The 27279-nt window shown below is 38.1% G+C and overlaps 1 protein-coding gene across 1 annotated transcript in view; it reads right to left on the bottom strand.

Moving 5' to 3' along the window:
* Nucleotides 1-2403: 2403 nt before the first annotated feature.
* lcor (ligand dependent nuclear receptor corepressor) overlaps nucleotides 2404-27279 on the bottom strand; it is a 161674-nt gene continuing 136798 nt past the window's right edge. The window contains exons 6-7 of the mRNA XM_030132628.1: nucleotides 19595-19685; nucleotides 2404-5360 (exon numbers count right to left, since the gene is read on the bottom strand). Of these exons, the coding sequence (XP_029988488.1) occupies nucleotides 4244-5360; nucleotides 19595-19685 (1208 nt within the window). The 3' untranslated portion in view covers nucleotides 2404-4243. The remainder of the gene's footprint in view (nucleotides 5361-19594; nucleotides 19686-27279) is intronic.

A 27279-nucleotide genomic window follows, 5' to 3' on the forward strand; every position in this document is an offset into this window, starting at 1 on the left:
GGTTTTGTTGTTGTGAAAAATACCTGAAAAGAGGTAGGGTGGCAAATATTGGTCAGTCAGACACTTGAAGCGTCTCCCTCCTCCCTTTGCAAAAGGGAGGCGAAACAAAGAAAAGAAAAACAAAAAGATATTAAAAGAAAGAAACAGTGGAGAATACTATATTTCCCAGAGTATCGGCTATCCCTTTGCCAGGCTCCCAGGTAAGGGATACATAAGTACGAGGCACGGAAAGGAGTCATTATTCTGAGATTGAGGTATAGCACTTGGTCTCTGCTGACCCCAAGTCGATATATAGTTAATATACACACACATACACACACATACACACACATATACATATACATATATACATATTATATATATATATGTGTGTGTGTGTGTGGTGTCAGGTTCATGTATATGTGTGTGTATGTGTGTGTGTGTGTGTGTGTGAGTGTGGTGTGTGTCTATAAATTACACCTAGTACAGGTAGTTAAGTCTGCGCCATTTTCCGACTGACAAATATTGCTGCCCATCCCGCTGGCTCGATCCTGAGACATTTACAGTACTGAAGGCTACTGTTGCACTTCTGCATTGAAAGAAGACCGCAGCTCCAATGCAAGCAGTGTAAAGTGAAACGAAAAGCAAAAATGATAAAAACAACAGTCTGCTGAAAATGAAATAACAGTGCCATCTTTTTTGCAGATCACTGTTCTGGTTTGGTGAGTCTAAGAGATTAATTTCAGTTCACTACATTCATTAGTATTTTTGAATATATACGTGCTGTATATAAATCAATATATACAGTTTTCTTAAGTATATAATATAGTATGAGGTTTCTTTAAAAACAGCATTGAGACTCAGCTGCAGGAGGAGGACTTTTTCGGACAGGGGGAGCCGTTAACCACATGAGTAGAAACAATTGATTGAAACCAAAATAAAAACAAATAAAATGAAATAAATATACTGTAAATGGCATGCACCTCAGTAGATAAGATCGGGCTGAAAATGGGACTTTTGACAAGTATTTCTCTTTTTTTTTTTTTTACATACATTTATAGCAAAGTTGTCTAGAAGAATAGGAAGAAAATTTAGAGATTTGTTAAATCATCAGGGAAATGGTTTGGCCGTTCAGCTGTTTCCCCTCTCAGGGGTAAAACCTGCTCAAGCAAACTTGTGCATTAAGTGCCAATTACAATATGTCTACACATATTTGACTTGTTTTAAAAGCATGAATCCATACTTTAGTTACATTACATGAAACAAGCTTGCAGGCAGTGTGCGAAGGGTATTTGTTTTTTTTGTTTTTTTTTGGACTTGGGGCTCTGGTCTTGCTTGTCAAACTGTATTTGCAGCTGGTATTTTCAGCAGCTCTCATGCCTTCCATCTGAGGCATGTTTATAAGAAGTGCTTCTGTGATCCTGTTTTAACTATCAGATCAGTGCATTGTCCTTCGCTGGGTCCAACTCGACACACAACAACCTTTTAGACACTTCAAATGCTCAGCATTGTCAAAGTGTTGGACGCATTTCATGCATGAAGTCGTTTTATACTTATGCTCTTTCCCATTGGCTGAGCATATCTGCCAATCAAAGCCAAGGGTACTTCAAAGCTTAAGGTAGAACTAAAGACCACAGAGGGGAAAACAAGATTGTGCCACAGGGAGGAATAACAACAATAATAAGGACCATTTTATAATTTAGAGTCAGTTTGAGCATTTCTGCTTTGAGATTTGTTCTGTTACCATAATTTAATATCAACATATTCAATTGGCCCAACCCCAAAATCAGCCAATAATAAAGTGGTGCATGCCATTTTTTAGAGAAAAGTAAAGAAAAGGAACAAATCAAATAAATAAAATGTACAATACATTTCAAGAGGAGTGAATCATCATCATTTCTTCAAAACAGAGAGGTACAATTCTTGTTAAAAATCTCACAGACTGGGTGAGCACCAGGCAGTGTTAGGAGCGAAGAGCAACATTTACCACAGAGCAAAACAATTCAGAAAAAAAAAACAAAACCCAAAAACAAAAAAAACAAAGCAATACAACCAAAAAGCTATTATCATCTCTTCCAATTATGTCCTGATGGAAAATACCAAAAGCCGATTTTTTTTCTTTCCACCTGTGTCCTCTGAGGGATATTCTTTCCTAGTGAAAGTTTCTATCCCTGGTGCTTCAGTGTTACGAGGAGGAAAAACAACAAGACGACACAACACAAAACTCAACTTGTTCAAGCTGTCAACCATTTTTTTCTTTTTCTTTTTTTCTTTTTTGTTTTTTTTTTTTACTTGAGAAGGTAATCGAGAGGAAAAAAAGAGTAGTTTGGGTCCAAGCTGCAGTTCTCTGAAAGTCTTAATCACTAAAGCTTTTTTCCTTCACCCTCCTCGTCTCTTCTTCCTCCACATCGCTCAGAGTAGAGCTACACTACATGCATAACCTCAAACAGCTTTCTTTCTCTCGTTTTTTTTTTTTTTTGTCTGTTACTTCTGAAAAGTGCTATTTTAGAAGTTTAGCGCCAAACCCCGTGTCGGTGTTTTATCTCCTTTGTGATAAATTATTAGCACGTCTGTCGGCTACGGCGTTTGTCATATTTAGTCAGACAAAGCATTAGCGAGAGGCATGTAATGTCCTCTGGTTTGTCAATGATAGGTCCAAGCATTTTTGAAACCCACATCATCTGTCTCAGATACCCTGAGTTAAAAATGAGGAGAAAAGGAATCATCCAGAATAATGGATTGGCTTGTACGTCATCAGTCATAATAATTTATAATATATTAAATCTGACTTTCCCTCAGCTCTATCAACTACCCCTCCCCACTGCATATCACCCACCCGCCACCCCAAATTGAACACCCCACTATAAATGCACATTGTTGTAGTAAACTGCCTTTAAAACTGTCTTTGAAGGTTGAGGGAGAAGAAAATCTTTTAAAAATCAGCCTCATGTTAGTTTGATTAGAAAAAGAAAAAGAAAAAGAAAACATCAGCAGTGTGTTGTTGTTAGCTAACATCCATTAGCTTTGGCTTTCTAAAGCCTAGTATAGGAGCTAAATATTCAACTGATAGCAGCAGAGTTTCACAGTCTGATTCCAGAAGGCCTACATCCAATAAAGATCTCCATGATGGGATGAGCTTCCCAGGAGGCAGCTCGGGCCTTCCAGGATCAGCGGCGAGACGCTGATGGAGGTCCATGAGGTAGCATTCCACCTTAAAAAAAAGCTGATCCATAGTCAGACCACTCCTCAACTTGTCCCTTGGCAAAAAAAAAGAGGGTAAAGAGCTTCCTGGGTCTGATTATGGATCAGTGCACAGAGGCGGCATGTACCTCTGACCCAATGCAATGTTGTGACTGGGCTTCGGAGACAGACCATAATAAGTGCATGATGCAAGGGCAACGATGCCGAGGTAACCTGGTCTGTAAGCGCCAGACCCAAAGTGTAGTGCAAAAGAAAGCAAAACAAATCAACTGAAAAGATAAAGAGGAATATAGAGACAACGATAGAAGTCAGTAGTATACGCGAAACTCACAAGCATGCATCCCTGAATGACTTTTGTGTGTGTTTTCTCATTCAAAAAGGACGGGTTAATGTTGCTTTCGTCCACACAAAGATTAGCAGAATATCTTAAGGAGGAAAGAAAAGCTTTGCAGTTAAAGCATCGTGGCTACCTGGCAATAAGAGAATGGGTTTTGATTCAGAACCCTGGTGAGAAATATCATGATTAAACCTTTACAGTTGGCTTCAAATGTAATAGATGGTTCACTTACCAATTGTCTGTTAGTTCTCCATGAGAGAGGAGATGGGAGGGGTTGGGGGACTTTAATTTGTCTTTTTTGAAAGGAGTTAATTTTAAACTTCCCCTAATTCCCCCCCCCCCAAATTGGAATGGTCCAAAGCCCAAACTGCATTTATAAGCAGCAGCAGTTCAGTGTATCAAGTTCTCAAAAGAAGGGAATAGGGTTTTGAGCAGGGGATTATCAGCATGCTTAAGGAAATTTCATTAATTGTCATGTAACTCATGTCTTTAGCTGCATTTGTTAAGCCCCCGGATATAAAAGCGAAACAAATGCTTGTACAGCGTCCTTCGTGTGACGCCTGTTTAAAACCATCCGATTAGTTGTTTCTCTCCAGTTGTTTTAAGAATCCTCCTCATATTATCCCTGTGTTTGTGCTCACCCAGATACTGCAAAGTAAATTGGCACAAATAAAGCCCCATCCATTTTCAAATTACTTTTGACTGAGGTTTACATGTGTTAGTCATTTAATCGATTGGTTTGAAATTATCATCAATCTCTTCCTTTACATTGTCCTTGAGCTCAGCAGCTGCCAGCGGCGGGCCGTCATCTCGTGGAGTCGCAGTGTTCTCCGACTCGTTGGGGAAATCCTGGCCTCCTGCTTCCATCTTCATCATAAGCTTGAGTTTCTTCTTTGGGGGGTTCTTCAAGGTTCCCATGCGCTCCTTGACCTTGTATTCCAGGGTGCTGTGCGGGATCCCGTACATGTTCTGGGCCTTGGACACGCTCATCTTCCCGCTCATCACCACCGCTATAGCCTCCTCCAGGATCTCGCTGTTGTACTGGCGATAGCGGCCCCTCTTCTTCCTCGGCTGCTTGGAGTTCGGGTCTCCTTCCACGTCGGAGGTCGAATACGCTGGCCCAGAGGTGGAGTGGTCCAAGTCAGAGGTCCAGTAGTCGGCTGCTCCATCCAACAGGCTTCCCAGGCTTCCTCCCCTGCGGTTCTGCTTAGGCAGGATGGCTCTCAGCTTCCGGCTCAGGGTGTTCTCTCCATGGGCGCCACCTCCGACCCCCATGGCGCCGTAGCTGTACAGATCAGAAGCATGAGAGTCCCAGGAGAGGTCCATGCCCCGAACCTGGGGGATCTTCAGGTCGACAGGAAGCGAGTGGCCCTGGTCTCTCTTGGCTTCGTTGTGGTGGGTCTTGGAGAGCTGATTGTGGAGGTGGAGGGAACTTTTGAAGGAGAAGGCTCCATGGTGGTTGTGGTGGTGATTCTCCAAGAAGGTAGGCAGGTCTTTGAGGTCACTGAGGGCCCCGCTCAGAACTCCGCTGGCCTGTTTTAGCTTCATCAGGCTGTCAAGGTGGGCCTTGCTCCCCCAGAAAGAAGAGGAACCCTTCTGGCCAAGCAAGGAGTGAGATTGCCCGTGATTGAGCAAACTGGCTGACTCTAGATTGGACAACGACAGAGCAGCGGGCTGACTCAAGAGGCAGTGTTTCTGGCTGAGGAGCTCTTCCTTGATACGCAGCGAGCGGGCCAGCGGGGGCTTGAATGAGTTGACCAAGTTCTCCCTCAGTCCGTCCTGCAAGCTTCTCTGCAGCAGCACGTCCTCGTCATCCACGTCATGGTCTACTTTCAGAGAGTGTCTGCATGGAGAGATCAAAGAGGAGCATTTAGATGATTCATCAGAGATCTGCTGAGAGACTGAAACTCACAAAATGTCATCCATGTTCTCACTGGTTAATAATTTATTTGTCTTGTGACTTCTAAGAGCAGTGTTAGGCACTGCAACAATAAATTATGTAAAAACATTACATGCAATAACTTGACAAAATGCTTTTAGCCACATAGTGTGTATTGCAATAAATTGCATTACAGTTATTATTACAGAGTGAGTTAGGGCATCATGTTCAATAAGACAAAGCTTTTCGATTGGCTTTTTGGGAGTCCTGTTAAAACACTGCTGCATTAGTCAACCCTGCAAAATATAAGCAAGAGTAGGTTTTTCAGGTTGGTGTTTGACAATGTTAATGAGTTTGTATTTGTAGGATAAATGTGTTATACATACAATACAAATTTTTTTACTGTGTTTTTCAGCCCATTTTGATCAGTGAACACCATCATCATCATCACCATCATCATCACTATCATCTTCTGAACCCACTTTACTCACTAAGGTTGTGGGGGGTGTTGGAGCCTATCCCAGCTACCTATGGGCAAAGGCGAGGTACACCCTGGACGAGTCACCAGTTCATCGCAGGGCCGACATATAGAGACAAACAACTAATCACTGTCACATTCACATCTGTGGGCAATTTTAGGTCTACCAGTTAACCTATTAGTGCATGTCTTTGGATGGTGGGAGGAGGCCGGAGTACCCGCAGAGAACCCACGATAATACGGGGAGAACAATACAAACTCCAAAGAGAAAGGTCCCTGGTTGGAATTGACCCAGGACCTTTGAACCCAGGAGACTGCACCCCCATGTCACCCGGCAGATGACACGGGCCTGGTTTATGTCTTCCGTTGTTGTGCACCTTATTTCCTTTTCCCTGCCTTCAGAAACTTTTATTTGAGGGGGCAGGACGTTTGTTGCCCCCTCAGAACTGGGCACGGATGATGCCCTGGTGTTCGCTCTGCTGCTAGATTCACAAGTGTTGCTAAGTAGCATAACAAAAACATGACATTCCTGTAAATGAATCACATGCTGTGGACAAATGTTTGAGCAAATTGGAGGAATTTCCCCCATTTGAAGAAATGGAAGCTTTGCAAGTGTTACTGGTGTCATCTTATTGGACTGTTTCTACCTCAATGCCATGTTGGCTACATTCTGACCAAAACAATGTGGCGTGCGTGTGACATGAAGTCATCATGCATGTGCAACGAAGGCGGAATTGATAAGCTGACTCCTTAAGCAGGCAGGCAAACGATTCCTAGGAATCAAGCTACTGGGAACTGGTTCTCAAAAAGAACTGGTTCTTGAGTCCCATCCCTACATTCATTTCAGTTGGTTGTTACATAATCTTATTATCATGTTTCCATCATTAAAAAATATGCAATTACCATATTATGTAATAATTTATGACAAGATGCTGAGAATTTCTTTTTACATGAAGCCAGCAGTGTATGACAAACTGCTTAATGAAGTGACAGTGCGTTACATTGTGTTGAGTTATCGTATCATGCAGTGTTTGTAGATAATGTGTTGTTATAACACTTTAGATATCGAGCAAAAAGTAAACACTAACAGAAGGCAATGAGATGTTCTGTGCAGTAGCAGTATCTGCTAAACTAATCAATAATTTAACAACAGCATGAGTAAAAGAGCGGAGGCTCGGCAGCAGCGGTGATGTGTGAGGAGCAGTTGGTAACAGACCTGGAAGCCAGATTATCACAGTTCTCCCAGTTTGAGCCATGAAAAAATAATTGCATTGCAAATTGACTGAACAATGAATGGACAAACCCATTTAAAACACTGAACATCGGCTCATTAACACAGCATTTGTATTTAAGGTAAAAATAAGAGTAACGTATATTAATCCAATCAAGACTGCATCGGACAGTTTTTATTACATTTTATTACATATTATGGACTGTCCTGCTTTTATTGTTTCCTTTTTCTTTTTTAATTCATATCTAAGTTAATTATTGCTCCTGTTATACAACATCTATCTGCATCATTTATGTTTTTTGTGTCAATTTTGTGTTCATTTTTATCTAAGCTTTCCTTTGTTTGGCTAACTTGGGACTCTTGCATTTCTGATACCTGATCAGTCCTGCATGTCCTTTATATTATTATGATTATTATGATTATTATGATTATTATTAATAATAATAATAATAATAATAATAATAATAATAATAATAATAATAATAATAATAATTATTATTATTATTATTATTATTATTATTATCATTATTATTATTATTATTTATTTATTTATTTAGGTGAAATACTGGACTATTTTTTCATCTTCATTCCTTTTTATACAAAAATAATAAAGCATATTAGGCTAAGCTTGGATTTAAAAGGTAAAAAAGAGCTCTTAATCCATTCTTTTATGAGTTTTCCATGTCTATTAATGTTTTTAATGGTTATTTATGACATTCACTGTGAATATCTGAACTGAGCGCAACCATTTTGCCTTTCAAAATAGTTTTTATTCACCAGAATAAAAACTAAAACAAAAAAATACTGTATTTCCATCGTATTTTCTATGTCATTTGACTGGAGCATCATTTTATTGTTCTGTCTTTATCTCTTGATCTAAACTTTGCATTGCCTTCTTTATTTTTTCAACTGTAAAAGGAAAAAATAGATGGGATTTTTTTTACATCTGTGTTCCGCTGTTAATTACCTATAAATGTCTACTTCTTCATGAGCTGAATCATTAAATTACTGTTAGACATAAAATCTATGACATTTGCATACAATTAAATGAATAATTGCATGGCAGTTAATCTTCACAATCATTGCAGCATTAATCTGAACTGACCTCTTTACCCATATGAGGTAAAGTTTTACTGATATGAAATCAGAAACAGCTCCGGTGTTCTTAAATCCTGCATTTCACTGGTTCAGAGGCTGCCATATACAGACATATGGTATATGCAAAATACCTTCGCTTCAACTGCTGCAGCTGAGTAACTATAGCAACAGTAGAGAGGCCTTTTAAAGAAATGCTCACTTATGTTCATAATAACAGAAAATAGCTTGTCAAAGTCAGCAGATGACATGATATAGGGGAGAGGAAACTTGTACTGGACTTGTAACCTGTACTATTTTTTCAGCGGAGCCATATTCTACTGCACTAAAGTGTGACTGGCTGCGATGTGGGGGGTTCCTCAGCGGGGGCTTTCTGACAGATTATCACAGTGGGCGGTCTCTGGCTTGTTGAAAACAATATAGGGTTAATGAGAGGCTTTGGAGTTTACTCTCTAATAAAGCACTCTTTTACAGTATAAGCATTCAGTCATCAGGGAGTCTGGAGCAGATGGCAATGATACCGTAGATTCTATCCCTTTCACTGTCGAGAGAAAATAAGGAAAAACCATCTCTGAGGCATTTTGGAAGCAAAGATAAGAATTTACACCAAACTAACCAATGCAATGATATTTATCATAATATAAAACTATATTCTGACATTTGTCATTATTGTTTTGCATCCCAGACCCCTGTTAAGAGAAGAAACACCTGAATTCAATGTGTCCAAATACTTTTGTCCATATAGTGTATACTCTATCCCTTTAACATCGACTGTCGCTAATTTGCGTCCAACCACTTCCATTATGGAATCAACTTAGATTGCGTATCTATTCTACTAATGTCGTTTCAGATATATTGGATATGTACCCATTCTAGACACTGGGAATACGTTTGTGGCATGAAAAAACTGATCTCCATCTCCTGTGGTGGGAAAATCTGTTTAATTTATCATTGTTATTGACCATTATGCCTGTTGTTGCAAATTTGCATCTAATTTATGTGCTATAGTCAAATGAATGATGTCCACTTAATTTAACATCTACTTGAAAGCAAAAACACAAACATTTTAAAAATTATATATATATATATATATATATATATATATATATATATATATATATATATATATATATATATATATATATATATATATATACACACACACACACACACACACACACACATATATATATGTGTGCGTGTGTGTGTGTGTGTATATATATATATATATATATATATATATATATATTTCATATCTAATTCACCGGACGTTGCCAAATGTTGAAATGTTAAAATACATTAACCTTTACATACTGATCATTTTACACACTTTAACAGTTCTGTTTGGATCAGTTTTGAGCCAAGGTTCTGTTTAGAATATATAAATGTTCCTTTTCATATGGACATATATTCAGAAGTTCAGACATATTTTTCATGATTCTATTCATCTGTTATCCATTTTATTTGTTATTTTATCCTATTTCATGCTGCATACACTGAGACATGAGTAACAGTATTTCGTTCTGATCATGACAATAAAGCTGAGTCTGATTTATAAACATAATCCTTAATTATTGTTTCAGCGAATACTCTCCTAAAACCAAAAACAACAGGATTTCCATTTAACTTTTCACTTCTCATCAAACTTCTCAGTGTATAACACTTTACCAAGACCAAACGGATGCATGTCGGCTGAGATAAAACACTCTTGTTTTTTTTTCAGTAAAACAAACAGAACGTACATTGACCTTTCACAGTAGACTGTACGTTCATCAGAACAATAAGAATATTCAGAACTGAAACATGCTTCTTGTTAAACGTTTTCTGAAATGTTTGAAATGCAAATAAAACCTCAGTAGGAACAGATGAACTGAAAAACAATGAGTGTTTCATGAGGCATAAAGAAGGAAGATAATTCATATTAAAATGTATTTGATTTTTATCATTTTCATTTCACCTGAGATTAAGTTAGAGTAATTAAACATATTCTGTTCTGTTCAGTTTAATTAAGTTTCAACCAAACCTCTCAATAATATTACAATAAACTATGCTGTTGGAGGTTTTTGAGGTAAACTATGCTGTAAAACAGGGGTGTCCAACATGTGGTTTGTGGGCCCAAACCGGCCCTCCAAAGGGTCCAATCCGGTCCACAGGATGATTTTGTACAGTGCAAAAATTACACTGAAGATACTAACAGTCAAAGGTGTCAAACTCATTTTAGTTCAGAGGCCACGTACAGACCAATGTGATCTCAAGTAAAATAATAACATAATAACCTATAATGACAACTCCAAATTTTCTTCTTGGTTTAATGTGAAAAAAATATTACATTATGAAAATATTTACATTTACAAACTATCATTTAACAATAAAATGTGAACAACCTGAACAAATAAGAACAACATGAAATGTCTAAAGAAAATTAAGTGCAATTTTAACAATATTCTGCCTGTTACTAAATGCTTTGAGACTTTGTAGAGCCCATCTGTAATGTACATGTAGAAATGATAAGTTGAGGCATAATATTGTTCAAATTGCACTTATTTTTCTTATGAAATTCCATTTTTTTCCCCAGGTTATTCACATCTTTTTGGTGAAAGGATAGTTTGTAAATGTAAATATGGCATCTCTTGCACTAAAATGAAGAGGAAAGTTGTCAGTTGTCATTATTTATAGGCCATTACTCTATTATTTTAGCGGTCAGGCCCACTCATATTGGGCTGAATGTGGCCCCTGAAGTAAAATGAGTTTGACAGCCCTGCTAAACATAAGAGTCCTGTTACCTGTGAAGCATAGACCGACCAGCTCTGGGGGGTTTCTGGCTGTGGAGGATGAATTGGCATCACTAGGGGGGTTTGCGCGGGGACTACAGGCTCTACCTCCCCCTTGGTTAATATTACATGACCTGATCATTAGAGGCTCTCACCCTGAGGGGCCGTTGGGGCCTTCACCCCCTCAGGCAGGAGATAGAGTCCCCTCCTGAGGGGGTGAAGATGTTATTTCTAATTCTGATTTGAGTCCTGTTGGAGAAATATTCTCAGCACACCAAGGTCTACCTGCTGAGCCCACACTGGTGGAATGTCGGCATCATTCCGTATCCGTCTCTGTCCAAAAACATGATCTCACTGCGCTGTTTACCCTCATGTTTTTATTCATTTCTGTTTGAGCCTTAGGTTTTTGTGTGCACTATACACCAAACCTCGCAGTACGCTTGAGAATTTTTGTCTGTCAATACGAGTGGAAGTTCACAGTACAAGCAGGCGTTCCTCCCACAGTCATTTCACATTCAGGAGCACCAGCGTTCAGATGGAGGAGGAGAACAAGGACTGTTGTGGACCTGTTATTTAGTTCAATTATTTAGGGTGTGTTGCTGCCCCTTTAAGAGACACAGGTAAAGTGTGACAGATCCATGTGGCAGATGGAGCACATGCACAGCATATGTACCAGTGTAAGATGTGGTGTTAGCCCATGTGTTGGCTCATAATGGAATTCTCTGTAGTGGAGGAGGCGATCTCTACCAGTAAATTAAAATGGAAGTGTTGGTAAAGTGGACACAGTTCTGATTCTGATGAAAAAAATCATCCAGAAAAATTAAGTCCAGGTCATGCAGCTGCTTTATTTAATGACAATGGTTTGGAGCATTTTCAGAACATTATAACAAGCAGAACAAAGCAGAATTCTCTGCATAAGTTAATAATGAAAAGGGAAAATGCAAAAAATTCTTCTACCTGAGATTTTATTGGAGGGAGAGTCTCTTTTCAGAGAATAACCCTCCTTCTCCTCACAAACAAATTGTCTCATCTTTAAGTTAAATGACCTAATAAAACCAGTTTATTTGTTTTTATAGTGGTTATTTTCTTTCTAACTGTACTTTTTCTGATTTAAAAACCCTTAAAAAAGGATTTTTGGGAGGTTTTTGGAGGCTGGAATTGATTAATTATATTTCAATTCATTTCAATGGAGAAAATTGATTAGTAAAACTTGTAAATCACAAAAACAGCTTAGTCATTGAACGGATTAAATTCATACTGCAAGGTTCCACTGTACCTTTATAGTTGTTTGGGATCCAAGAACCTTTGACTTTCACTAGGACCGCTCATGGGGCTGCATGCAGGATATTTCAGCTGCAGTTGTATGAGCTTTTATACTTTCCTTTTATTAATGTGTTATGCGTACATTTCCTACTGATCTAAATGTTTGTATTCATAACATTGCAAAGTCTGTTCCATCATTTTCATCATTAATTTTCCAGATGTAAATTTCTGAATTTCAATTCTGGAAAATATAAATAAAAGTGAATTTAATGGAACTGAAGAAAAATTGCCAGCATGGGGTTATGACTGCCTAATTTCATTGATTGCGCAATGTTCTTCAACAGTAAATACCTGATGCTGAAAGTTGTTAATGCAAAAGGGAGGATTTACAGTCATAAAAAGGGTGATGCAGAATTTAATACATGCTATTAACTGAACTAATCAATATTTTGATATGTTGATATAAAAACAATTTGAAAATATAAATAATAAATATTTATATTTATTATAAATATTAAATAACTATGACAATAATCTGTTGTAAAGCAATAACAGAATGCAGTCATTGACCAATCAGGATCAAGAATTCAACAAAGGTGCAGAATAATTAAAGTTATTGTCTCATTGTCTATAGACATTAACAGCGTTGCCATAAAAAGTCAAACACTAATACTTCATTGAACTGCATTTATCTCTGATTACAAAATTAATTTTCATTTGCTGTGACATCAGTTAAATAACATTATACAATATACATAATGCAAACTCAGACCTGACCATCATAACATGGCCCCCACAGGCTTGTACTGCACTAGGCATGATGGGTAATCACTTCATCTACCTCTCTCATCACTCTGGAACAGGGTCAGTGTGGACTCATTAGACCACAAGACCTTTGTCCATTATGAAACACAGTCCATAACACTTGTCCATTTATTCCATTATATTCCCTATACAATTCCTAGTACAATTAGCTCATCTGGCATTGGAACCTCAGTATTTGTCACTGAGGACACACAGCTTTAGAATGAACTTCTATTTAACACTGAATAGAATGTTCAGACTTTTCTCAAATCTCATTTGTGTTATTCTAATGCTTCATTTGTTCCAATGAATTTTAGCTTCTTTATTTATCTCCAGTTAGAACTGAATGCAGCTACTCGCACCGCTCACTAGAGCAAAGGTTAATAAGCGCATTAACTCAAATCTTGACATCCATTCAGTTCAATTTAGAAATTATCTTAGAATTTCACAGATTGTCTATAAAGGTTCAGAATACAGAGCTCTGAAGTTCTGCCAAAACACCAATGTATTGGATAATATACAAATGAATGGAATTTAATTACATCGACACCATGGAGCCTTTGACCAAAGCATCAGAAATTGACCAGATGGAGTGAGAACCATTAAGAAACAACTTTTAGAGTCAAAGAAAAGAAGTGATGAAGATAAAAGCCAGGTTTTCTCCACTGGACACAACTGTAAAGAATGGAGTTTGATGCTGAAATGGCAGTTTGATTCTGAAGCTTATAGGTATAAAGCTATTATGGGATGCTCTTATCTTTGCTAAATTGCTGTTTGTTGATTCAAGGATTATGAATATTGGAACAGTTTACCACTCAACATAAGACACTCACAATCATATGCCTCCTTCAAATCACAACTTAAACATTGGATGAAGGAAAACCAAGCCTGTGACCATCAGTAGATTGTCCTCACTGTGTTGTTCTGTGTGTTTTTATGAGGTTTTGTCTTTTGTTAACTGTCTTTCTTGTCACCTGCCTAGGAACTACAAATGGAAATTAGCACTGCTGCTACAATCTGGCATATTTACAGCTGCAATTGTTGTAGATGTTCATTAATATGCACTGTCCCTAATAAATAAATAAATATTTAAATAAATAAATAAATTGTGACAGTTCTGACCTTGTTTGTTGGATTCCAAACAGATCTTTAGTTCAGCTACTGACAACACAAACCAAACAAAAAACAGAGGTGACTTGTGGTTTTACTGTGGCTGTTTTCTGTCTAAAAACAGAGCTAAGCTAACAGAGATACTGTATAATGTAAACTATCAGCTGCAGCACATCAACACTATAAGACACAGTGTAATTTTGATCGACTGTTAAAATAAGTGTATGTGTTTTAGTTTTTGAAGAAAACTTGATGATACTATAATACAGATGTGTGGAAACAATGAGCTTTAGTGACTGATTCAGTCTGTGGATACATAGGGTTGGTTCATTGGTGGTTTTGGTTCTAAGTGTGTTCTGGTCCATGCTGGTGAGAGTTTGGAATATCAATACAACACAGAACCACTTTAAGAAAATACTTTTATGATTCTGACTTTGTAATTGCACTTCTCTTTTGATTAGTTTTAAAAAGGTGGGGTAGGAGACCTTGGAAAAATGGTTTGAGCAAGCTACATTTTGAAAATGCACAATTCAACAGACCAAACTCCTTTCTTCAGACATCCCCCTGAAGCCACGCCTCCAGAGTACTGGCAATGCTTGTTCCTGAGGGTTCACGAGAGCTGGGCAGCATCAATTCGTTACCCAGCTAGGTATGAATTGGGGCTGTTCTGTATGAACGGGGGTGTTGGAGGAGACTGAATGAGATATGCATGGATCTGTGAACTGGAGCTGGGGCCAGAGAGGGGTGCGTGCAGAGAGGGATGGGAGGGGCAAGTGGCAGTTGAGACGGTTTAAATGATTGGATGGTGTTTTTTTTTCAGTCCTGTTCGTTCCACAGGTGACTACATTTTTTTGTTTTTGTGTTAAGGTGAAGACACACCGAGCCAATTTTTGGTGGTCGGATGTCGTCGGGCAGTCTGGCGAGGTGGGTGATATGAGTCTGTTTGGTGTGTTCCATGCGATCAGCAGTCGTTAATGCCGTAACCAGTCTTTTTGGCCGACTCAACATGTGTAATCGACCGCTACCCGTCATTCAGTTGGACCAATCTGATTGGTGGAGGGATAACCCTTGACTAATGAATCAGTTAAGAAGAAGTTTCCATGTGAATCCAGCTATGCCAAAGTACTTCACGCCATTACTGTCCTCTATAACAGGCCATTCACTGTTCATATCGTATCTGAATGAGTGCCAGTCAGTGTTGACTATGGACTTAATTTATTCCATGAAGTGAACACTGTTAGCATTGTTAGCATAGTGTGATTTCTCCTTAGTTTTTGCCTGCTTGGTTTGGAGAAATGTTCCGTCATTTTCCAGTTTTACATTTCATGCAAGCGCAGAACGTACGCTCAAGTCGGTAGTCGATTTCGTGGGTTCTTCACACTTTTTTGACCGTGTTGGGGAGACGGAAGCTGACTGATTAGTAGGGCTACCTTTTCTGGCGATGATCAGCCGTCGGGTTGGTGTGTCTTCACCCTTAGAGCTTTTAATCAGTTGGTTGTAATCACGGTGTGAAGGGGACTTTAAGCAATATCGTAAAAAATCCTCCAGGAAAACATCTCCTACCCCACCTTTAATAATGGTATGTTTGAATGTATGTATATATTTACTTATTGTACTTATTGTTTAGATGTCTTAAAATTATAATGTGTTCCTTTAATACACATGGTTTCTGAAATGTCTTTTCTCATATTGCCTGGTTCTCATAATGTCTTCAAGACTGTCATTCTTCATTACATAATGTGCAGATGAATTGTGTTGTATACACACACCTTAAGAACTACAAGTGAAAAGTAAAATACAGAACTGAAAACAAATCTAATACAACAGCAGAACAAATGCATGGACACTCATGGCCAACACTTGATGAAGGTGTTCACAAAAGTGATTTTAATGTATTCAGTGCTGGATCAAAGATATGCTTCCCACGTGGAGTGTATTCATTTTCTATGCCCACATCCACACCAGTGTATTCTGCTCTCTGTATCGACCTTATCCTAATCCATCTTTGACCTACAGATCAAAAGTATTCCTGGCAATGGCAGCTGTGATTAGCGTGGATTGTTTATTCCCTCTTGGTACAAGAATCAAGTATGATGGTTACGGATTCAAACATGACTTCAAGGCAGAGTACACGTTTGTCAATAAATGATCGAGAGGCAGGGCTGAGGTTTGTCAATAACGACGTTGACTTGGAGCCAGAAAGAGACCAAGAGTCAAACAAAGCCTTTGTCATGTTTTTGAGACGCACTGCAGATGAACTCTGCTTCCAGGATGGAGGGGGTTTTACCTGGTCTCTGTCTACTGTGTCTACACTACAACAGCCTCGTCTATGGGATGGATGATAGCTTGGGTATTGATCAGCTGAGCAAAACCAATACTTAAGAGATGAAAGGTGGGAGGCGTTGGAAGGCCTTGCTTCAGGACAACTGTGTGGGGGATCGAATTATGTATCCATGAAATGTAGAGAAACAATGAGGGCACAGCTCTTTAAAGACCTGCCGACATTCTCTCACAAGTCGATTCGCTTGATTAAACTGCAAACGCGTCTAAATTTCCACCACAACAACTAGAAAACCTTAGGATCGCTGGGAACTACTTGAGTAAACTTTGTGGTAAGAGGATGTTTCGCACTGGTTCAGGCTTAGGACAGATATTTTCTGATCAGAATCCATTCAGGACATTTTGACTTGATTACAAATATTTAACTAATGACAATCATAGAGCCCGACCAATATGGGAATTTTGGGGCCGATGTCGATACCGATATTGGAGGCTAAAAAAAGCCAGTATCTGATATAGCGGCTGATATCTGATATATTGGCTGATAACCGATATATCGGCCAATATATGAAAACAGAACATTAATATAGACAGGATATAATAGTCTTACATTAGATAATAGTAGACATGTGAATTAACAATTGCATCTTTGTTTATCTCATACAGATCATTTACACAACTTTAAAACGCTGTATAATAGTCTGTAATAGTCGTATATTAGACTAGTATGTGAACCGTGGGGAACCACAGGTTGTAGATGCGGTAGTTTTTATGCTGGGGAGACTTTTGGGACAAGATAAGAGTCAATATTTAATAAGCAATGACATAAAAATTGTTTGGTAAAACATTCTTTAAAATTTAAGTGACAATCAATATACAGTATTAATACCCAGGCGCACCGGCAGAATGAAATTGTCAGGTACACAGGAAGCGCACAGACGGGGGTGAAGGCTGAATAGTGCAAAAAAGTGATTGACAGACACAGGAGCAACAAGAAAGTTCATACATCACTTACATATTGACCAATGTTGATTAATCAGTGATACGCTATAATCGTTCAGGCTCTAGACAATTATTAATAAGCATTTGGGACTATATCTCATGACTCCATTAGTCTTTAAACTATCAGAAAAAACCCAAGAGGAAAGGAATTTGGTTCCAAAATAAAGCTGATGTGAAGGAATCTTAAAGCTGTAATACCATCAATGGCCATTGGGTACATGCTTGAAAAAGCACTCTCTCCCATTGACTTACATTTAACTTCTCTTAAAATACTAAATCAAGAGTCATTCTGGGCTCCTTTGTTGTGATCTGGTCTGTCTAGTGTCTGCAGAACCAAGACATGATTGACAGATGTGACCGCTCAGTTTCTGTTTGTTTAATAAAATGAATAAAGTGGTTAATAGGTTTTAAAACACAAACATAAAATGAGGTTGTTACACAGTTTGTCAGTTTGAGTCAGTGAGCTAGCATTAGCTTAACCTTGCTAAAGGAGCATGCTTGTGCTCCTGTAGCCCTGCTCATTTTGTCCAAATATGGTCACTTCCTACACCAAAAAGCCAATATGGCAATGGCCAAATCACATTACTGTCTTCAGATTAGCAGTTCAGACACCAAACAGTGACTTCATGGTTAGTCTGTTGATTAATTATATACAGGTCATGGAAAAACCTACATTTATCGAATTTGAAAACAGTTTCCACACAACACTGACAGTTTATCATTGCTGATGTTATGATTCAAGCTTTTTTGTTTTGTTTGTTGTTTTCTTCTTTCTTTCACTCTTTTTTATCCTGCAATGTACCACTCTTGCCCTCACGTCATCAATTTGCACTATAAATACAGGCAAAAGTTGCTCAGCTGGTTGTGGTGCAATTGGATTGTGAAAGTTGCTCTGGTCAACAGCCTCAGAGAGCTGGCAGTGAAAGGCCAGTTGAAGTGTAAAGCTGCCTCTTGTCAAGATAAATTTGCTCAAACAAGTATCTAATGTCACTTCAAGCATGAAGCAATGTTGGATTTTTCAGGAGGCATAAGTAAGACTGAACAAAACCTCATTCCGATTCTGTAGAGGGGGAGAAAACACACTCTGCTTCATTATTGTTTGTATATAATAAATTGGTCATGAGATATTAATTTGGTAAAGACTGCCTACATTGTTGCTTGACACATCCAAATAAAAGTTCCTTTCACTATCTGAGGTAAATCAGTAAATATTTACACATTGAAGGTTAAATGTAAGAAATCACAAGTAGATTAAATACGGGTATGTGTTATCTTGTAGTTTTGAAAAATGTGATTTAATGTCAAGTTTTGGGGCCTATATTAACTTTTTTTTTTTCTTTAACAAAAACCAGGAATCGAACCAAAACTAGCAATAGAACTTACAATAACTTAACTTAATTCTACATTTGAAAAAGACTAAATAAAAACAGTGTAAAGTAGGATTAGGGGATTAGAGGTAAAACCATCTTTGTTTAAAGATTTGCTGTTGAGTTAACCTTGTTGTGGGTTGAGCAATGTTAATGTTTAACTGTTTAAAAGAATAATGGTCATTTTAATTTACTTTCACACTACTATTCTATATATCTTGGACAAAAAGTAAATGACAATTTTAATCAGTGAGTACATACAAAAGTAAAACTAAAATTAGAAAAGCACTCAGAGAGCACAGACCTCCGCCAAGGCAGATCAGTGCCCCCCCCCTCCACCCCCGATCACCACCAAAATGTAATCATTTGTTCCTTGTGCCAGTATCAACATTTCCTGAAATTTTCATCCAAATCCGTCCATAACTTTTTGAGTTATCTTGCACACGGACAGACAGACAGACAAACCAATGCCGGCAAAAACATAACCTCCTTGGCAGAGGTAATAACTGCATGTTAAGTGACACAGATCTTGCTAGAAACCGTCCAGTCAGTAGTTTGACAGAACTGACTACAGCTGATGGGAATCTTCCTTCATGGTTTTTCGTTCTGCCTGTGAAATCTGCGTCGTCTGCTCAGAAATGTGCGGTTTGATATTTCATTACTGATTGGAAGCAGCAGGACACTGTCCCCCGAGGCCTGAGCTTCACTCACAGTTTGATATTTGACTCATCAGTGCCACAAACCATGGCACTATTTTACCCAAAATGAGGCAGGTTTAACCCATCCTGGTGTCTTACCCTTTGACCCCTGGCGAAGGGGAGGTGCCAGGGAAGGACTTGAGGCTCCCTGCGCTGTGGTTCTTCTTGGTGGAGAGGTCGAGGACGCCATCTGAATGGAAACACACAGAAAAAGAAAAATTACAGATTAAAATGTCCATAGAAGTGACAAAAATAAGCTTTAACCTCCTAAGACCCACTGTCCACATTTGTGGACAAGAGTTTCACAACTTTATACAAAATTAAAAAAAAAAAAGAAAAGAAAACTGTCTACCACAAAGGGCATTCCATAAAAATTTTAAAAACTGCATCTGGAAAAAAAAACCTCATTGCATCATGATGTTTCAAATATAGGCACTTATTTAATAAAAAACAAAAAAAGCTTGTACTTTGCTGACATTTCCTGGGTCTTAGGAGGTTAACCCTATAAGGACTACCACTGACTACCATTATAACAGGCCGCCTTGATTTTTTTGTTGGTTTTGCAAAAAGAAGTGTCAGAAAATATCTTTTTTGCCAATTCTTTTGCACCTTTTTTTAAGAAGACTTTCAATATCTGGCCATTAATTTTCATTATTGCACGTAATAAATGCTTAAAACAGTGTTATAGCAAAAAAACACACTTGAATTTTTATCATATTTATTATGAAAAATTATTGTAAATGCGCACAAACAAACTTTATGAGAAATAAACTTTCAACTATTTTATATGTACTCAAAAATGCTGTTTATCTGGGTCATTCTGTTTTCATGTTATAGCTTCCTGTTTTTAGTTATTTCTAGTCATTTTTAGCCAATGTGATAATCTCTGTCCACAATCTGTCTAGTTGTAAACAGACCCCCTTCATTTCACTGAGAAAAACATCCATGGTGTGCTTCTTTTACACACAATGCGTCTCCTTCTGCCCTGGCTAGCTCTCTGCATATGTATTTACACACACACACACACACATACACACACACACACACACACACACACACACACACACACACATATATATTAGGGCACTGGTGAGCTTTTCAGATTGACTTATTTGTCAATAAAATTGAAGTTGAGTCGACTAGTCACATGATGATGTCATCACATTGACAGCGGAGGAACAACACAGACACACAGAGGTTCAACAATAAGCAACTTGTACTAATGTTCACTGGAACATTAATAATGTACAGTAAAGAGCAGAATAAAAACTAAGACACAAGCATCAACAGTCCTTCTCAGACATTTAACCAAAACAAAACAGAGCTAAAACCTTGCTAAAACACTGCTAAATGTAACAAAAGTCTTCCATCTCTGTCTCACTGACTGCACTCTGCTGCTCTCTGCCCCCCACCCCCCCTTTCCCCCTCAGCCAATGAAGGTCTCTATCCTAATGTGTTATATACCAATAAAAATGTGTTATATACCAATAAAAAGAACCCTAACCCTAACTTTCAGATGGCACTTGACTTTTGTCAGTAGTGTCAACGGTTCAGGAGTTATCGTAGTTTGAATGACGGTGTGTAAAAAATGTGACACGACCCTCCAAAAAGGATAATATCAATACAGCTTTGCTGAAACAAGTGATTTTATACATGTATTATTTTTATCATGATTAAAATCCTAAATTGAAAAAAAAAAAGCAATGTGCCGAGAAAAGCAGTATGTATAGATAAATTAATGCTCACTGTGTCTGTGTTTTACTCGTATAATCCCTAAAGTGCAGCCGACCTTTTGACCAACGTAACCCTATATATGGGAACAGCCTCGCTAATCTTCAGAGGCTTTTTGTTGTTTAATCTGACAAAAAGCAAACATGAGGTGACCATAAAATAAAACACAGAATAAAGCACAGATGACACAGAAAAACCATCACGTTTAAACTAAGAAAGATCATGTGCATGGACGGATAATCGGCTCAAAAACGTGCACCTAAAACGCAAAATGTCCACTTAATATACGCATATATGTTACGACAAGTGTACAATAGCCACGTCCTTCTCTGAGCTGCTGATGTAATTTATGTCTCGTTTGGTGGTAGTAATAAGAACTCAACATACACAGGGTTATATGATCAAAATATTCCTTTCCTTTTGTAGACTTATGCAGGAAATTAGCACCACTTCTAATTACGTTATTAGCTGCAACTTACTGTGCTGTAAATGGATTCATAAGACCATGGAAAGAAACAGATGCAGTACTATTTGGCCTCTTAACCTGTGCTGTACAACCCCAAGAACTTAACCATTTCACACTTGTGCATTATGAAAGAGCAAAACATGATTTATATTTGCTTCAAGGCAAACATATGATGTGGTTTTCACACTAAAGTTGATGTCACCTTCTGAAGTTTATTAACTCACTCCTGTTTTTTCCAAGACTTCGAATCTGAATTGATTGTGTCTTGAAAGCACGTTGTATAAAGTTGTTTTATGAGCATTTATCTTTTTTTTTTATTAATTAGTGTATCTTACATTGAATTATTTTACACATATTAACCCAGTGGTTCCCAACCTTTTTTGGCTCGTGACCCCATATTAACATCATTTTAACTTTTTTTTTTTTTGCTAAAAATTAATTTGTTTTTGATCATGTAATAGTTTGCTATACAATGTAGCAAATAAATGTTAATTTTAGATGACATTTAGTCTATATAATGAATATTATTATGGACGGAGGCAGAAAAGCCAGGTGTAGATTACTGCACAAAGTGAGAATTTGATTTTCCTTGGTCAGGATATGTACAGTCAGTCCAGTTTGGATTTACAAGGTTGACAATTAATACTGAACAAACAAGAACTCAAATTATGAATTATGAAAGAGCTGCAGCATCTGAAACTGACCACAATGAACATTTGAAAGATAAACAGTACCACAGTGCTTCAGTTTCAGCTTCACAGTTTGTCATGTCTTTTATGGATTGGGATTGTCTCTGTCAACTAAACATGTATTTTTTATTAGTAAGTTTTTTTTTTTTTTTTTTATCAATTACTAGACATTTCAGGTGACCCCATATGAATTCCAGGTGACCCAAAGACACAGCATTAACCCATTATAACAGAGCACTTAGGTTTCTTCATGTTTTCTTTGCAATAAAATAGTCAGAAAAGGCCTTTTTTGCCAATTATTTTGCACCTTTGTTTTCAGGAAGAACTTATCTTTCAATATCTGGCCATAAATTATCATTAATATAAATAATAAATGCTTAAAACAGTGTGTTTAGTAAAAAAAGAAAAAACAAAGTTTTTAGCATATTCATTAACAGAAACAACTGTAAATGTCCATAATGAAAGTTTTTGAGATCGCAGAAATAAACTTTCAACTATTTTACATTTGCTCAAACATGCTTTTTGGTTGTGAACATTCAGTCTCCATATGGCTTCATATTTTTTGTTATTTCCAGTCATTTTTTAGCCTGTGTGGAAGTCTCTGAAGTTGTGCTTTTCTATTTTTAATAGAGTCCCACATTGCTGCTGTAAAGTGTTATATAGTGTTGGAAAGCTGTTTGAATTCTGTGGATAGTGGTTCAGGAGTTACAGTACGGTAATCTGAATGCTGTAAAGTCCAAAATGCAGTGCCAGAGACATTACCATTGTTAAAGGGTTAATCTGTGTGAGGTAGTTTTGGACCTGTTTCTTTCCTGGACAATCTGAACATATTACAGGGTGTATCAAAAAAACCTATACATTTTGAAAAATTACCCCCAGTTCCACATTTGATAATTTTTGAAATTTTCTTTTACGGATGTTGGTAGGTAGGGGATTGGTGGATATTTGTCCAAATTTACAGACCCAGGTTTTCACGCATGAGTGAGCAGGGGCAAATTGTGCAATCCAACTTAAAGTTAAGGTTAAAAGCAGGAACAGCTGCCATGGATAAAGAAATGAAATTGACATGTTGGCCAAAGTGTTAATGCTGTAATCTGGCAATTTTGTGGGAAACAAGATGGATGCCCATTGTCCCCTCCCATGACCTTTGATTGGATTTAAATCCCACCACTACTTCGCACAAACCAGTTTTAACTTGGATTGCACTATTTGCCCCTGCTCACTCATGCAGGAAAACCTGGGTCTGTAAATTTGGACAAATATCCACCAATCCCCTACCTACTGACGTCCATAAAAGAACATTCCAAAAATTATTAAATGCGGAACTGGTGGTAATTTTTCAAGATGTATAGTTTTTTTTGATACACAATGTAGAATCCCATCTGTCAGAGTCAGACGTGGACTGGGACGAATGGGTCCACTTTCTTTTTGCTGAGAATGGGAACGTGTCCTGAGACAGATTGAAGGACTGTCCACTAAGCTGATGACCTCCCTGTATGTCAGATCCGACTCCAGGTGATCACTGACGACACAGTTGAGGCCATTTTCTAAAACCAAGGGCTGAACAGAAACCCTCCATCTCAGGTCAGATCTCTCAGGAGGTGAAAACTTGACCCACTGTCAACTGCTAATCATGCTTCTGCCACATTTCCACTGATGCTATTAGCATCCCGCACTTCTACTGTACTGTACTACTTCCTCAGTGCAGCCTGTCGTCATAGCAACGCAATGCAGGCTATCGTAACATTGTCAGCATAATTACAGCTAAGAGCAGTGGTTATAATAGAAGGATGGCAGTTAAAAACGGCAAGGTATTAAAAAAAAAAAAAACTACAAGGTATAATTTCTGAAGTAACATGTTTCACTAAGATTTTTCAGGGGAAATTATACCTGTTTAGACTCAAATCTGTCATCGATTTAGCAGGTTAGATCTGACAAGAAAATCTAGTCAATGACGCATTGGTAATTGTGGATTGACCATCCGTGGCCTGTCAGGTTTAGTATCACTTTGGCTCAGCTGGAACATCGACAAAGACGGTACAAGAAATAACACCTGATAGTTTCTGCCAGTACCGAGTCGATGCCAGCTGAGCTGATGCTGTCGATAGAAAAGCCGATTTTGGATGTACATACATTTAGCGCTGATTTTAAGATATTTTATGTCAAATTAGAATTAAATTTTAAAAAAAGACTCACTAAGTTTACCTTCTGTATGTTGAGGGAAAAAGAAGAGACTGGAAAACAATGGCGTCACATCACATTTTGCTTTTGATGCTGCATCTGAAATAGAGCTGCACAGTATATCGTTTGAGCATTGTCATCGCAATGTACGTGTGCAAAGTAGTCACATCGCAGATCCTACAATTGTTGGAAGCAAATGAACTCATCTAATTTCAACCTGAGTACCTGACACACACTGCACACAGCGATCCACCTATCACAATCGTTCTTAATCAGTTTGTCGAAGCAGACCGTGCCCCTGCACATGGAGTGAGTCACTGGTAACAACATCGAAAAATGAGCAACGAACAAGAGAAAATCACCAAAAACGAAGACTTGGTGCCAAAAAGAAAAGCAACGTCAGTTATCCGGAATTATTTCGGCTGCAAGAAGGATGATACTGAACACGTGTTCTATGTTGCCACGAGAGGAAACACAACTAATTTGTTTGACCATTTACGCCACACAGTATACTGAGTATTTTTTCATATTACAATACATATATCGCAGGATTAAAAAAAAAATCACAATGTCAGTTTTTACCGATATCGTGCAGCCGTAATCTGAAACATCAAATCTATGTGTACAAATCAGTGTATGAGCTGCAGTAGATGGAGGTCTGCACCCATACCTTTGGGAGGTGGATCAGACTGGCCCAGACCAGACTGGACCAGTGCTAAGTACAAATCCACATCATGTAAAGATTATACTTTACAACCACAACCAAAACTTAAGGTAATGCTAGTTTAAAGCTGAATTTGTTGTTGGTGCTTCACCTTCGTGACAGATTGAAGCGTCTGCTACATTCAGTATTATCCACAGTGTCCACAGGTTGGACAACACATACTACCAAGCCCGGATTAACCATATGGGCAACTGGGCAATTGCCCAGTGGCCCGCGACCTCTGAAGGGCCCTGGGTAGCTCGGGCATAACGAAAATATCTGGTTATCTTTTGCTTATAAATGAAACTGTCCGCTGCCCGGAGCCATTGCACTGCACAGAAACCCTGCTCCTGCTGTCTGTGACCGTGAGCTGAGACCCTCTCCTCATTGGTCACTCCAAAAAGCAAATCAGCGGTGACGCAAATCAACGTGTGTGCACTGAGCGGGATGTGAGATGTCAAGAACTATGCGACATACGTACGCAAATCAAAACGATGTTTACATTGCACATACTTTAACTTTCTTGTTGAATTCTGAGGTGACAAGGGGATTTCTGTTTAAAATTCATATCTGATTCTATCAGATTATGTTTGTGTTTTGTCTGTGGGCTTTTTCTGACGATTCAATACATTTGTGTTGGCAAAAAGTATTCTTAAATAAATACTGGATACTTTGGAAATAGTTTCTTATTTATTTTTTGTGAAAATGGAGGACACTTCCCTCTCTTTCTAATGTAGTGGATCAATTTTAGATTATACTGATGCTAATGTGTTTTGTTTTCTTATCATCATGTGCAAGTGAGTGGCCTTGACAAGAGGCTATAGTGGTGCACTTGTAGTTCTACGAGCATTTACACATTTGTACATCAAAATGCATTTGATGATAGTTAGATATTGAAGTATGGGGTATATTTACATATATTCCTGGAACTTATTCTGTATTTTGCCAGATTATAGGGATCCTGGGGTTGTGATGATGGGGCCCTTGAATATTGTTGCCCAGGGTACAATGAAGTGTTGATCTGGCCCTGCATACTACGGTTTTACTGAGGGTTGGGAACAGTTTAGAAACTTTTTTGCGTTGTTGTGTGAACAGAGATATTTAGTAAAAGGAAGGTCATGTGGACAGATTTTATTTTATTTTTTTTAAATAGAGGATGTTAGTATGGACAGGACATTAAAAGTGGGGTATGAGATCTTAGGAAAACTGTTGGAGCAAGCTACATTTGATGCAGCATGTCAAAATTATAAGACAGTGTTAATTAGATGTTAAAATAATGTTAAAATAAGCAGCTCAATAGCATAAAAACACAGGTCACACTAAAGCCTTTTAGTTGTGATTTTTTTGTTTTTACTACTGGACATAATTCCTGTATTTTCTTGATGCATCTGAAGAAAAAAGACTCTTGTTACTTGTTACAACCCTTTAAAAACAACCAAGCTAAAAGTGACCAAAGACTTACAGTGCTGTATTTATCTTTTTTTAATTCAATAATAACCACTTAGCACCAAAAGATGAGGCATGTTTCCACACAGGTTCTAACGTCACATTTCCTAGTGATTTATGTTAGCGACAAAACAGTTTGCTGGTGAACTTTACATCCTAACATAGTTAGTATAGCCAAGCTCTGGCTCTGGCTTCGTTTCCTGTACAGTTGCTCCAAACCTCTGAGAATGCACGATTCATGCACGAAGAGGGGTACGCGCAGAGGAGAGAGGGGGGAGGGACAAATGGCAGTTGAGTTTGATAGACATATCACTGTTCAATCATTTCGATCGGGCTCTTAAAATGATTGGATGGTGTTTTTTTTAGTCCTGTCCGTTCCACAGGTGACTACATTTTTTTTCTTTTTGTGTTAGAGCATTTAATTAATTGCTTGTAATCAAGGTGTGAGGGGGATTTTAAGCAATATAGTAAAAAATCCTCCAGGAAAACATCTCACACCCCACCTTTAATACAGTGCTTGGAATGAGTGCACTCACTGTCAACTGTTAATCATTCTTATGCTTAAGGT

The sequence above is a fragment of the Sphaeramia orbicularis genome, chromosome 1 (assembly GCF_902148855.1).
Source record: "Sphaeramia orbicularis chromosome 1, fSphaOr1.1, whole genome shotgun sequence".
In the NCBI taxonomy this organism is placed as follows: Eukaryota; Metazoa; Chordata; class Actinopteri; order Kurtiformes; family Apogonidae; genus Sphaeramia; species Sphaeramia orbicularis.